We start from the raw sequence: 14,697 nt of genomic DNA, 5'->3' as shown, positions 1-14,697 counted from the left end.
GCTGAAAACTCCGGAGGAAGGAAGAGCGAGTCTGGAGCAGACAGAAACTTAACACTTGGGGGTTTACAGGTGCATGTTTTCAAGGCCATTAGTAAGTGTGGGGAGTACTCTGGGGACCCAGGGAACTTGGAGCAAAGAGGTTGCTCTTGTGACGCTGCTTTAAGTTCAAAATAAAAGGAAATTCGGTGTCTTCCAGGCCAGGGGCAGGCCACCGAGGGTCCCAGCAGGTTACCCGACAAGGGGCGGCTCTAGCCAGCCAGCCCCGACAGTGTGTCTCCCGTGTGTGCCTGGGCCTGGGGAGGAGCCATCGTGAGAACAGCTGCCAGGCCGGCAGGAAAGCGTTCCACTCCCTGAGCACAGCTCCTGACGTGCTCCCGCGCTTGTGAAGGTTGAGTCCCAAGAGTCAATGTCCCTGAGTCTAAGTCCCTTGATGGACAAGAAAGGGGTATTGGGATGGGTGAGGACAGGAGGGCAGCCTTAGCCACGGAGAGCCAGGCTGGAGGTCTCGGGGAACCTGGTGGCCTTTTTCACTGCAGTGACTTCACTTTTTTTCAAATGTCTTGAGTTACAATTGGACCTCCTTAAATGACCCATCCACAATTCAACTTGGCTAAGTGGCAATATGCACCCACGTGTGTACACACACACACACACACACACACACACACACACACACACACACAGTCCCATTCTAATTTGCTTCCAAGAATTATCAAGTTTTCATATAAACCACAGAATATATTTAATTCAAATTAAACATGAAACTAGAATAATGTTCGGTCCTTATCAAGTAGCAATTACATTGTTTAAAAAAAAAAAAAGACAGTACATTTCTCTACATTCTGGCAATCTGACAAGGCACGAGTCACATCCAGTTTGATGAGGTGACAGATCCAGCAGTCACCATCGATGCTCAGGGTTCTGAGGGGACTGGAAAACACAGACCAGACTTAATACAAAACGGTTCTGCAGCAAGTCTGCAGGAGGGGACCTCCCTCCTCACACGAGAGTAAAGTCCCAGTGGCAAGAAGCAGGCGACTTGCATAGTTGAGGGCTGTATTAAACAGGGGGCCGTCGCTTCTTGTTGGTTCCGAGCTGTGGGGGTGCTGGCTGCGTTCACGGCAGTGACAGAAGCTTCCTATACACCGCTCGGCAGTGAGGCCCGTTCCTCTCCGGGTACTTCTTTGTTTTTGATTTTTTGGCATTGTTTCCCTCCCAGCTAAAGAAAGCCAACTTCTTCAAGACCCAGGTCATTCAGCTTAAAGTGTGGGCCTCTACGTCCTCCCTGGCTGTGCACAAGGCCAGGCCGGGTGGGAGACCCTTCTCCTCCACTGAAAGCTTTTCACTGTCTGGTCTGCCCAGCCCAGTTCCGCTCCGCAGGCGGGCGGGCGGGGCGGGTTGGGAGCGGCTCTCTTCACAAGGCGGTACTTTCCGTGTCGTTGTCTATGTCCAGCAGAATGTGGCCAGGCAGGTCTCTGTTTGCTGAGTCTGAGTGCATTTCAGGAAAGATGCTGCGAAGCGGTTCTGAAACCCTAGAATTGGTGTCTGGACAAAAACATGAGGAGACAGGGTATCAATGGGGGTGATGTGACGGAGTCCCAAGAAAGAGGCAGGAGGTTTGAGTCAGCCCATGCACACAGTCCCTTGCTAGAGGCCTCAGCAGCCCTTAGAGGTTGAGTCAAGCCTTGGAGACCCCAGAGGGTGGCCCGCTTGGCATAATCCTCTCTGGTGCACATTCTTGTGAGCCCGGGCAGCCCTCAGAGATGAGACCCTTGGAGGATTTGCTTGTTTCGACTGAAGAAAGGAAATCTCTTCCTTACCAAGGCCTCTAAAGCACTAGCTGAAACCTCCAACCAGCCTCAGGGATGCAGACAGACGAGCTGTTCTGGAAAGAGCTTGCTTCTGAGGCTGGCAGCGATTTCTCCTGTTACTAATGCTATGACCTCAACCTTGGCCTAGCGAAATTCTGGGTTGAATTATGTGGGTTGTGGGGGCTGTCCTGTGCATTATAAGATATTGAGCAGAATCCATGGACTTTATTCACAAATGCTAGATGGCTCTTTTCCCCTAGGGTGACAATCCAAAAAGTCTGTACACACTGCCAAGTGTCAGCTGGGGGCACAATCATCCCTGGTTGACAATAACTGAAGTAGACTACAAAATCTCCTGCAAATATTAATTTTCTCTTCTCTAATACTTATACAGCAAATTCCCTTTTCATGTCTTATTATGTTGGCTGAAATTCCTTTGGTGGACTCCCTCCCTACCCTTCCCCTCCACAGTGCTGGGGTTGCAACCCTGGGCTTCAGGCACGCTAGGCAAGTGCTCTGCCACTGAGTTATATATGTTCCCAGCCCTGAAATTCCTTTAGTAAGATGGAAAACAGTCCCCAAGCCACTGTCCCTCACACTGACGCTCATAAGACACCTTCATCACAGCTCTCTTCCAGAGAGGTCAGTGGGCCTTAGATTCATCACTCACGAACAGTTATTAAATATTTACTGAGCACTGACCACATGCCGTGTTCTGCCTGCCGAAGACGTAACAGTGAAGCAGACAGACGACCTTAGAGGAGCCTGTGGTCTAGTCGGGAGTCTGGCCCTGAGGCTCAGTGTCAGGTGGATGCAAGCTCTGACAAATCACGAGGAAAGCCCTGGCAGGTGTGAAGGAAGGGACGTGTTTAGATGTCGTGACTTTACTGTCAGGTCAGGGGTGTCCTGGAGGGTGCAGGAAGGTACTTCCCAGAATGCTGAAGGGTGGCTTCCTTGGCCCTGGTCACGGCCACGCCTGCCTGAGACCGCTGCCTCCCTGCTCCTCAGCCACATAGGCACGGTGGGCAAACGCTGGGCAACTTCGGCACCGCTGACTCATGCCTGCCCCAAGCCTGTCCTCACTCCTCTGCCTACGGTTCTCCTTGGGGCATCCCTCTTCTCAGTGCTGGCAGACTGTCCCTCAAGTCTCGCTACGCAGAGAAATTCCTAGATTTATGGAGGTGCCCGTGAAGTAAAGAATTAGGTGCTGAACGTCATTTCAGATGGTGAATCCAACTAAACTGGGCTGAACTGCACCATACGGTGGCACAGTCGAAGGCTGGCTGTGCAGAACCGAGGATGTCTCGGAACTGTCCTCAGCAGAACGGAAGTCAACAGGGTAGGGGCCACGTCCATCCTGTTCACAGTGCGTCCTCAGGGCCTGGAAGCACGACTGGCAAAGAGCCGATGCTCACTACACCTCGTGCTGGACACCTGGCTGGCTGCAGGGCTGGATGGGTAGGGAGAGTCATCTGGAGCGACCACCTTTCCAACCCTCCCTCCTTATATCCTTAGGCAATGGCAGCCGTGACTCAAGGCAACAAGGGAACAAGAAACCACTGCAAGTTGCAAATCCCTTCCCTGTTATCCTAACCCAACAAAACAGACAGTGCTAAGCAGCTAGTGTTTCCTCTCAACCCCCGGAGTTGACAAGGAACCTGGAGGCCCGACTAGACTTCTACTTGTTAACATCTGTATTTACATGCAAGACCTCAAACATCACAGATAAAATCTCAATTTTTACTTCTCTGAACTTTTCTATTTATAACGAACACAAGAAATGTGGAGGAGAAATGTGTGGTGGGGCAAAAGGGAAATCCTTTAACCAGCCTCCTGCCTGTCCCAGCCGCCCCCAGCCCCTTCTCATTCTCCTGTGTGCCATTTTGTGAAAGCAAACAGTGGACCTGTTTGTACACAAGGAGGAAGAAGGATGGCGATGTGTGCAGAGCCAGTTCCGAGGAGAATGTCAGTCACGAGGACAGTGACTTCATCGAGCACTGGCTGGGTGTGAGGCTTGCTCAGTGCTCCTCATACGCTATCATGTCCCCTCATGCACCCCTGCCAATCACCCCTACACCAGCTTTAGTTCCACTGTGGAGAGAGAACGGGAGACAGACACTCAGGGGACAAGACTGTGCAGGTCTGAAGGGATCAAGGCCAGCGTGGCTGGACTGTGGCTGGTGATCTGCGTAACGCTTTTCCTCCTCAAGGGAGTATGGAAGTTCTTGGGTGAGGATCCTGAGAGACGTTAGCTGAGGAGCTAATGGTTGCAGCCTTAAACATTCTGGAGCATTGTGGTAAAAAGGAAAAAAAGATTATATTAAAGACAGATGAAAGAACCCATTTTTTTTTTAAATGCCTCTCCACCTATGAAGATAAATTCATACTATCTACATTCTAAGAAGGAATGGTCTTTGTGCATATTGCTTGGAATTAAGTTTATGGCAGATACTAACAACAACAGACTCAGCCCAAAGGCAGCATGGAGATGGTTCACTGTGGATTCAGGCCTCTGACACACGTAACCCAGGTTCCTTCCTGTTCTGAGTATCTTCATCCAGGAAGCAGGCCCTCCAGGGACCTGAACTGGCAATCCAATATTTAGGGTATGGTTCTAAAATGGTTCATCTCTCCAGCAATTTTGAGTATGTGCTTTCGGTTGTAAATCTATCCTTCAAGAAGGCAAGGTTACCTGATAGTACCTTGGCTAAGGAGAGGATCCGAATCTACTCTTGAAGTGTTTCAGGCATGGCTGCAGCGTGGATAGCCCTACTGCCTGTCCGACCCTCCGCTCTGACCGGGGACTGAGGGACGGCTGCCTTCTGTTCCTCACCATTCTTTAAGGCTATGAAAGCCACGGGCTCAACTTTTTACTACTCTAGGAGAGCTTCTGTTCAAGTCTCACTGGATGTTTAACCTGACATGATTTCTGTTATCTACTTACTAAAACTGCCAATAGAAGTACAAGCCACTCCATACTGATCCATCTGCTTAATGAAATATTACGTAGTCATCTAAAAAAGAAGGCTATAAAAAACTGGCAAAGATCATAGGATGTAAAACAGAATAACACAGGATCAAAACTTGTAAATGTCAAAATAATTATGATCATGCACCTCCTTGCCTTCAGAAAAACTAGAATGTTAAAAAGTAAACTAAAAATACTTATCCACCGTAGAATTATAATTTCTTATTATTTCTATTTCTCAAAATTTCTCTAATATTCAAGCTAATGTGTTGCTTTCATGATATAAAAAAGGTTTGATTTTAAAAAGAGGTCGCAGGCTGTCCAATGTTATGGGCTTTTGAGAGTGATTCCGTCGTACAGTGGGAGAATGAGCCCTGGGTATGCTCCCGAGTCCTCTCACTTCATTAAAGACGTCTTCTCCTCCAGAGCATTGTCTTCCTAACCCACAAAAACACTGATACCAGGTAAACCAAGTGGTGCATCAAACTGAAATATCCACAGCAGGGCCGGCCCCTGACCTGTCTCTGGGTCCTGGAAGGCCAGGTCTGGGCATGTCAGTTCTATAAATGCTGACTTATGAATCAATCTAACAAGTAACTTTGATCTAAGACATTTTCTTCTAGATAAACCTGAATAACTGCCATTCATTGTAACCCGTGTATACCACGGCCTGTGACAGAGCTTCCTATTTTATCTACGTCAATCCCCTCAGCAATTCTGCTGATGTCCCAGGTCAACCAGGTGGTCCCTTGCCGAGTATAACAGGGAGCTAAAATGCTAACTCAGCTACGCCTGACTGCAGTGTTTGCTCCTTCTACTACACCTCCAGCCTGTTCGACAGAGAAAAGAAGGGAAATCAGCAGTGCCGAGGCCGGCCCTGTGACCACCTGTTCCACATCTGTGCACACACTTAGTATTCAGGGCACCTCACAGCAAGCATGAACAAGCCGCCCTCCTTTAGTGAGTGCATGCACTATTAGTAGGGGTGCAAGCAGGCAGGGTTAGGGAGACTGGTTAGTAACAGGCATTAGTGCACAAGTATGATCGGGCAGTAGCAAAAATGCTTTGGCCAATCAGGTGCCTTTTCCTTACCATTAAATATTCCAATTTCAGTTCTTACTGAATATGGCAGGTCATACATCTAAATTATTTAATGAAATGTTTAAATTAGAATACTCTTTGCTAAAACCTATTAAACACAGCAAGATGTAAACTCTTTCCCTTGGGAAGTTAAAACCCTACTGATCCTTCGTCCTCCAGAGCTCAGCTGTGGCGCCGAGCTGCCAGGGGCTGGCTACCAAACCTGCAGGGCAGCAGTGATACCCTGGGAGCTAACCTCAATCCCACAAGCCTCGTGTCAGCCCATCTGAAGTTTTCCAAGTGAAAACAAGATGTCATGAGAAAGGACTCCTGCTCAAGAAAGTTACTGTCTTCCTGCAAACCCCTTGCTGTGTCCAAGAATGGTTAATAGCAAGACCAACCCTCGTGGGCTCCTGAACTCTGAATGCTGGCTTTCTGTGCACTTCCAAGGACATCCAGGTGATTTTAAGATGTTAAAGGTTAATTCTGTAATACAAAGACAATTCTGGTGACCTGGAATCTTGTGTTAGAGAATTCACAGCATAGATGGGCTTTTAAATATTTAGCTAATACCTTAAGAAAAAGTATTTTTAAGTGTGAAATTTCACCTCATAATTACAAAACACAGTGAATTACACTGTTGTAGCTGATTGACAGAAAACCTGACATAAATATATCACAGGTTAAGAACTGTGTTAAAGAAGATCTGGTTTTTAGTCCTCTGTCTAAATAAAATGAAAGATCTAGAAATAAAATGTTGGTGTGCCACAGTATGAAAGTGTTGATCCTTTAATAATGATTAGGGTTCAGTTACTTTACTTTGTAAATGATTTCTACACCCAACAGGGCACTCCCAGAGGAGTAAGGGGGTGGACTCAGGCCTGCGCCTCTTCCATGTTTTCGGTTACTCTAGAGTTTTCCCTTCTGCTGTCTATAGAAGTCTGGCTCCTACAGAAGCTACAGGGTCCATGAAATGCTTCCGGCTCTGATGAAAGCAATCACACTTCTAACGAGAGGCTTCTGCTGAGCAAATGTAGGGCCAAGGGCAGGTTGATATGAGCCTCTGGGCGCCTTTTAAAAAGCTCATTATGGTTTAAGAAAGCAAAACATAGGCATGCTGGATTGCAAAGGGATTCAAAGGAAATCAGGAAAGGATCTTGGGGTGAAGACTGTTTTTCACCCCCGTCCTGAGAATTTCAGGCATCAATTAAGAAGCTCCATGCAGTTAAACTTGCACTTAAGATAAAAAAATTTTAAAATAAAACAAAGCTAGGACATAGCGGATACAAGTCTTTGTGGTGATAGCACCCGAGTCCTCTGTGGTTGGATGCTGGTGAGCCAATCGGTGGGAGGCAAACTGCCATGGGAGCAGCAAACTGCTGTCAAAGGCTTTCCAAGAAAGAAAGGCCAGCATCCTACGTGAGCAGCCTGAAGGCAGCTCTCAGTCTACTGGCACCCATCCTGCATCTGGAGCTCTGCAGCTCAACGTGCTTCTGATGAGGACAAAAGGAGGGTCCGCGTGCCACGGCACGGATGGCCCACTGCCTGCCATCGCGCGGGGACATGGGCCACTCTGGAGCACAAAGTCCAAAGCACATACACGAAATGCGGCTTAGCAGGAGCGTTGGAGCTGCGGTTCAAGCTGCTTGAGGGGTACAGACCTTAGTCCTGGGCACCTTCCCCACCTGTGAGGGCACTAGGAAGGACATCTATTGGGAAACAAACAAGTAAAGAGACCATTGTGGTTTTGTGGTTTTTAAAATAAACCCTGGTGTCATAAGAAAAGTCACTAACCATTAAAGGTACGTGCGAACCAGGCATTATATTCCTGGGAAAAAGCAGCTATTGAAAGACACCTTTTGAAGTTGGCTATCTTACCATCTGGGGTACCAGTTTTGGGTGTACTGTTGGCCCGTTTTTCACTGAGAGCCCAGAGGAATATTTCAGCGACTTCTCCAAAAACGCCTCCATTTAGAACAACCTACTGCTAGGTTATGGTAGGTATGAGGAGGCTGCTGTAAGAAATGATGTGGAGCTCCGAATACCATTTTTAAAACACACTAAAAATCTATTCATTCCTAAAATTAAATATTAAATTTGAGTGTCTGGGACAGAAATGTTTTTTTAATATGATTAAGTAAAATGGTCATGTTTTAGATTTCCTCTAAGAGATGCCATGAGGTGGCCCACTGCACCGGTACAATCATCCCCTCTCCAAAACAGGCTCGCACTGGGCTTGCAGAAGAATCCCAATTCCTCCCTCTCCTGCCATTTGCAGGTGGCACTCTGATAGGATCCCATACCTCCCGGCACCTCCCGCATAGGAAACCAAACTTAACAGCAGGCGGTGGATGGCAGGCTTTGCAGGTCACGTGATCTGCCCAACCGCACCACTCCTGCTCTAGCACAAGAGCAGCCAGAGACCATACGCAAGCCCCTGGGTGCGCCAGCACAAGGCGGGGCCAGCTGGGCTGCAGGTCCTTCTGCTGGCGGTTGCTCAAAGGCAAAGCCTAAGTGACGGGGTAGCGTGAAAACCACAGAGCTGGGAGAAGCGTGGGTGTGACTTCCTACTCACCCGTCACTATTTTGGAAGCTGTTGGTGCTGCGCTGGTGAGGCTGCCGTCCCCAGCAGAGTGGGCACCAGGAGGATGGGGGGGCGGGGGTATGCTGGGTCGGTTCCTCGGCTTTGGTACTGGTCTGGGTCTTGGTAGGGTTCCAGCCTGTGTCTGCGCGGCCTCGGGGTTACTCACCGCCTGGGTCTGAGCGGCTGGCACTCCGAGGTTCTGCTTTCCTAGGGGTGGAGTGCTGGGGGGTGTTGGAGTCTGGGGAGGGGTGGGCGTCGGCTGCTCGAGTCCGTGCTCGCTGGGCAGTGCCATGGAGGTGGGCGGGCCCTGGCTGCCAGGTTTGGTGTGCACCTGTGGCGTGGCCTGGGTCGGGGGCTGTGGCGGCGGGTGACTGGGTGCTTGTATTGGAGACAGGCTGCTGGAGTACCTCCGGGGTGCAGAGAGCTGGGGGGTGGCCGAGGGCTGGCCTGGAGCCTGGCCTGTGTGTTGCGGGGGAGGAGAAGGGCTTCGAGCGCACGGCTTTGGTGACAGGCTGGGTGGCAGCTGAGCTGTTCCTGGAGAACTCTGGCCGCCGGGATGGCCAGGAGGTGGGTTACCTGGCTTCGGGGGCGCTGGAGCAGGCTTTTTAACTGCTGCACAAAAGAGAAAAAACCACTTTCAGTTCCAGCAGCAGGGCGCGAGCCAGCAGCTAGCCAGGAGCAGGTCAAGCCCTCCAGGCGCAGGCAGGGCTGGCCTCGCCACCCGCCGGGAGGAGGGCGGCCGCCTGGTCTCCTCCCGGGGACCTGGAGCCCCAGGCTAGCCATCGGAAGGCCATCTGGCCAACGCCAAGGAGGGGCTCCCCCCAGCACCCGACTGCCCCTCCTCAAATGGCTGAAGTCAGGAAAACACAAGGAAAGACTGAGACGCTGGCACAGACTGGAGGGGCAGGAGACGGGACCTCCTGGGTGGGGAAGGGACGTCACTGGAGTTTAATGAATAGCTGGGAACTGGTATCGGTCCCTTAGCTGTGATGAATGTCCCCTGGTGATGTCAGACAGGAACAACAGGGGAACTCAACTGCTCGGTAAATCAAAACTTAGGCCAAAGTTAAAAGTTCATTTAAAAATACTAAGTGCATTACACACACAGGCCCTTTGTGACCTGTCATTTTAAAAGATCAGAAAGAAGAAAAAGCAGTTAACAGAGGCTGCCACACTGACACAGAAATGCTGCACCAGGTCCCACACCCAAGCGCCCCAGAGCATGGGAAGAACGGAGGGAGGGGGCGCAGCGGGCGCCCACCGGGCCAACCCTGGCCCGACCCCAAGAACCATCCGGGTTAACAGACACACCCTAGAAAAGAGGAAGAGCGGCCTTAGAACAACTTCTCTCAAGAGAGGAAGAGAGCCATCACCCTCCTTCTGACACCAGCAAGGTCGGTCTTCGGACTTGACACCGAGGAAGACGCATGGAGAACAACAGATCTGGAGCCTCGGATTTGGGCCAGGAGGGTGGGCAGACCCGAGCATGTCATGATTTCTGCTAAGATCTCACTGATCCCACAAGAAAGGGAGAAGGAAATGAAGAACAGAAATGGACTTGTGTCACTCCCCTAACGCATCACCGGCACCAGCTGAGCACTGCGACACCCATTTCACAGTGGAGAACACCGAGGAACAGAGAGGGCAAGCATTTCGTAAGAGGCCACACAGTGAGTAACGGGCAGAGCAGAGCTCCACACCCGTGTCAGGTGGACTCCCTGGATTCTTCTTCCTCTTTCTTCCTCACTGCTTGGCTCCCTGCTCCCTGCCCACAGAGCCCAGAACCCAGAGTTGGTAAGGTGAGGTCTGCTCTGCTGCACTGGCCTAGCACGTCTGACGCTGCAACTCCGAGTGCCTTTTTCACAACCCACCAGCCAGCTTGCACGGAAGCGCTCTCTCGAAGGGCAGCAGCTTTAAATTCATAAAACGAAAGCTCGTTCCTGACACTTAAGTGTACAGTGGGAATCAGGAGCAGAAGCACAACAGCAGGGTGACAGGGCTGTGGGCCGGGACCCACGCAGGGCAGGGCTGAGAAAGCGGGCCTGGTAAGACCACCAGAGAGTGTGCGGGAAGTGGGGGAGGGGGCAAGGGGATGGAACCATCCCCCAGGAAGCCTGAGAGCCGAGAGTCAGGGAGCCAGAGAGGCTGCTGACGCCGGCAGGGAAGAGCCTCAGTCTGGACGCAGGGGTCCGCAGGGGTCCGCAGGGCCGGTGTGGGGACTCGTGTCCTCCAGGGTGCCTGGTGAGGGGGCCCATGAGGGCAGCCTGAGGGGAGGGGGGGCCTGGGGAAGGACAAAGGAGCCTGTGCCAGCCCCGTCCCCAGCGTGCCTCCTCCCTAGAGTGAGAGACGCCCCGAGGTCTGCGATGCTGCGTGAACACGGCGCCTCCTCTCGCCAGCGGACTCACTGAGCTTGACCCTCACGACCCCCGAGGTGGGCGTCCTGACCTCTATTATTCTCGTGAGAAAGGCCGAGTCAGCAGCCTTCAACCAGCTGACTTCAGGCGAAGGCTAGAGCTCAGCTTCTGCCCCCAGAGCCCTCCCCACTCACGAGTGCCTCTGGGGGCGCTGGCATCACCCGACGCCGGCCTGCTGAATTCCTCCTCCTGTGGCCACCGCCCCCGTGCGCGGCCTCGTCATTGTGAAGCCCTGCAGTGGCCAGTGACTTGCCAACCTCTGGCTGTGCCGCTCTGCGCTCCTCCTCCTCCCAGGGCTCCAGGGCTCCAGGCTGATCTGCCCCCGCTCTCGCTATAGCACGGCGAGGCTGGCGGGCAGTCAGACCGTCACCGAGTGGCTCTTCCCGGGACGTGCGGTCCCCAGACCTGCATTACGTGTCAGGAGCTCAACCACAAAGAAAGGGCAACAAGGTCTGGGGAGGGTGGGGGGACGCGGGCTGCTGCCCCGTGGGTGGGGCCCACACCTGTCAGAGGGTGAGCGTCTTCCGCGCTGACTGACTCTGGTCAAACGCACATTTTGGGGCTGGGGTGCCGAGGTGGGTAGCCAGGTGGGTGCTCTGCAAGCCAGGTGAGCTCCAGGGCAGACGGCCAAGCAGGGGAGCTGCCCTCAGGGGTGCAGGGAGCACACGAGCAGCGCCATCAGAAAGTAGACCACCGTGGACGCTGACCCGGCCACTGCTCCTGAACTCTAGTCATCAGCGGAAGAACAGAGAACGGCCCTGGCTCTGCGGGGCTTACCACACCTCCACACAGGGGCCCTCAGGAGTGATGCTGCTCCTGCGGGACACGTCACGTGCCGAGTAGGACAACGACGTCCCTGTGCGGTGCTGCAACCCTCTCCTGCCCTCTGTCACCCTGCCTCCCTCTGATCTGAGGCAGGACACACGATTAGCATACCCTGGAAGCTGTGGCTGGAGCGTCCCCCAGCATCTGCGTGCCGGGGCTTACTTCCTCCGTGTGGCCCAGTTGGGTGAGGCCGAGGCGGAGCTGTCTGGGCTATGAGAGCAGAGCCCTCAAGAACGGGTCTCTGCCCTTCCTGCAGGGAGAGAGCTACCCAGGGCTCCGGCCCCCTTTTCTTTCCCACAGACGCCCAGGTGCCCTTCCGAGTTGAAGCAGCACGAGGCCCTCACCAGAAGCTGAGCAGAGGCTGCAGTGCGCCCTTGGACTTCACAGCCTCCAGAACTGTGAGCCAGAAGAACCCTCTTAGCAGCCGGCCATGGGTAGTCTGTCACTGCAGCAGCTGGCTGCGCGTGCATGTGGCCTTACGAGCTCCTCCTCAGGACGCTCCCTGTTCACCCTCCCATCGCTCCAACTAGCTGGAGGCTTTTCAAAGCAAAGCTGCTGCTTGTTCTCTTTCCCCAGTCCTGCTTACAGAGAAGATGCCAAAAAGAACATGGGCTCAGAAATATACTCCTGACTGCATGCAACAGCACCTGCTACAATAAATTCTTATTTATTGAGCTACTAAAAACTACAGGTCACTTTGTAGTGAGGATCATCATAGGCCAATAAATGCAGTTAGTCATTAGGACACGGGTCATGCTGGCTCACGTGGAACCAGTAGACTTAGACACAACTTCACTGAGTCAGGCCCCTTTCTAGGCCACGGGTTTTTGATCTCAGCACCACTGACATTCTGGGCTACTTGATTCTTTGTGGTGGGTCCTATGCACTACAGGAGTTTCAGCAGTGTCTCTACCCTCTGCCCAAAAGATGCCAACAATGGCCCTCTCTCCATTTATCACAACTAAAGTGCCTCCAGGTGTTACCCAATGTTCTAGGAGGGGGGCAGTCACCTCTAGCTTCTCTAGACGCTTCTAGAGGCGTCCTGCCCCAGACCCACAAGGGTCCACACAGTGTCTACTCTCTGACAGGCATGGTACAGGGCTGGGAGCACTGCAGTGCGTGAGCCAGTGAGCACTCAGCCCATTGAGAGCTATGTGAGGAGCTCTGGAGAGACTGGAAATAAGCTAAAAACAAAGAGACTTTAAGATCAAGAAAAATGCTCTAAAAAAAAAAAAAAAAAAAAAAAAAAAAAAGTATCACGATAGAGAAAGGCAAGGGTAGAGATGGAGGAGAGGTTGGTTTTATGGAGGAAGTGACCTTTAAGCTGAGACCTGAATGATAAGAAGGAACACATAAAGATGTGGGATAGAAAGTTCCAGAAGAGAGAACAACAGTTGCAGAAGCTCTAGAGAAGGGTTGAGCTTAGCCCATCCAAGGAACTGAGAGCAGAGTGTGGTGAGAAGAGGGAGAGTGAAGAGAGGGCCTCAGGAGGGAGTGAGCAAGGAGGCCACAGGTGAGCTTCACCCAGAGACGGCGCGGACTCTGTGGGGGAAAGAGATGTCCCTGTCCTGAAGGGGGTCAGGAGGGAGCCATTCATATCATCAATCAGGACCCAGGAAGCCCTGAACCCAAGTCAGAGGCACAGAGACTTGCAGATCCCGGCGCTCGGCAGTGCAGGGGCCACGGTGGGTCCCAACAGAGTGCAGGCCTGGGAACTGGGAGTGTTCCTGGAGGAGAGCTCCCTGCTGGGTAGGCCTGGTGGCTCCCAGGGAAAGTGTTCTCTGGTGTTTGCTTTCCTCCTACTCCCCCCCATTTTTCTTAAATGCCTTTTCTCTTTCATGACTAATTTTCTTGCTTGCCATTTTATAGGAAAATTTTATAGGAAAAGATCCATCTCAAAGCCCCACAGCCTGAACCCTGGCACTGACCCAGGGAGGTCTGCAGCCTTCCCCGAGGGCAAGGAGCCCAGTGGTCACTTACCCCGGCGCAGCGTGTGAGGGCTGGGACCAGCGGCATTGTGAGCTGGGCCGACCGAGAGCTGATGCGAGCTGGCACCTGCCTGGGCCTGGCTTTGGCCACTGTTCACTTGACTGCTGCTTCTCCCTGGTGCAGGGCCAGCTGCAGATGCAGAGTCCTTGGGTTTTGGAGGACTAAGAGAAGCAAAAGCCAAGTTAGATGTCAGGCACTCCTAGCTAGAAGACTAAACAGTATGAGATACAGTTGTCCCTCAGTACCCCCGGGGGCTAGTTCTGGAATCCCTGTAGACACCAAAATCCAGGGATGCTCAATCCCTGATATAAAAAGGTGCAGTATTTAAATATAACCTACCTGTAATGCCCCAGATATTTTAAATCACCTCTAGATTTTATTGAACACTATGTAAGTGCTGCGTAAACAGTTGTACTATATTATCTAAGGAATGACAGGGGGAAAAGTCTGCATTTTTTAAAATACAATTTTAGAAATATTTTAAGAATATTCTTGATGTGTGGTAGGTTGGACCTGTGAGTACAGAACCCCATAGGAATGGGGTGTGGAAGATCCCAAGGGGTCCTGCGGGGAGGGCCCTAGTGGCTTAGCATGCCCAGCACAGTTAGGAGGCACATCTCAGGTGCTCAGGGAGTCTGACTGGATGCGTTAATGGACGAGAGAATGAATGTTAAATGCCAGGAACACGACACCTTAACTGACTTGCTACATTCAAATGCTTGCTAGTAGCACACCAAGTGACAACAAGCAAATGGCACGTGAACAGTGACAGGTACACATCACGCAGGTGAGAAGAGGGTCATCACACTGCTAGTGCCCATGAGTCTCCAGGTTCCAGCACCAAAGCAGTATGGCAGAGAACGCACACACGCTGCTTTCTTCTGAAAACAGAGAAGGAAGCGAGCACCGTGCAGTCCTTTCTGTCCCTTGCCAATCAGGGGAGTGGAGGCACATCTGGTCCACTCTACACTAGAACACGTCTTTGGACATGAGTGCCATGCCCAAAGGCCACCACCTGCAAGAGGG

The 14,697-nt window shown here is 52.0% G+C and overlaps 1 protein-coding gene across 1 annotated transcript in view; it reads right to left on the bottom strand.

The window, feature by feature from the left end:
* Positions 1–723: 723 nt before the first annotated feature.
* Positions 724–14,697, bottom strand: part of Arhgap17 (Rho GTPase activating protein 17) — an 83,773-nt gene continuing 69,799 nt past the window's right edge. Inside the window, 3 exon segments of the mRNA XM_047533030.1 lie at positions 724–1,545; positions 8,435–9,055; positions 13,663–13,832. Of these exon segments, the coding sequence (XP_047388986.1) occupies positions 1,415–1,545; positions 8,435–9,055; positions 13,663–13,832 (922 nt within the window). The 3' untranslated portion in view covers positions 724–1,414.

This window comes from Sciurus carolinensis, chromosome 18 (genome assembly GCF_902686445.1).
Source record: "Sciurus carolinensis chromosome 18, mSciCar1.2, whole genome shotgun sequence".
Taxonomy (NCBI): domain Eukaryota; kingdom Metazoa; phylum Chordata; class Mammalia; order Rodentia; family Sciuridae; genus Sciurus; species Sciurus carolinensis.
The sequence above is the reverse complement of the archived record's forward strand: the minus strand, read 5'-3'. Positions and strand labels throughout refer to the sequence as shown.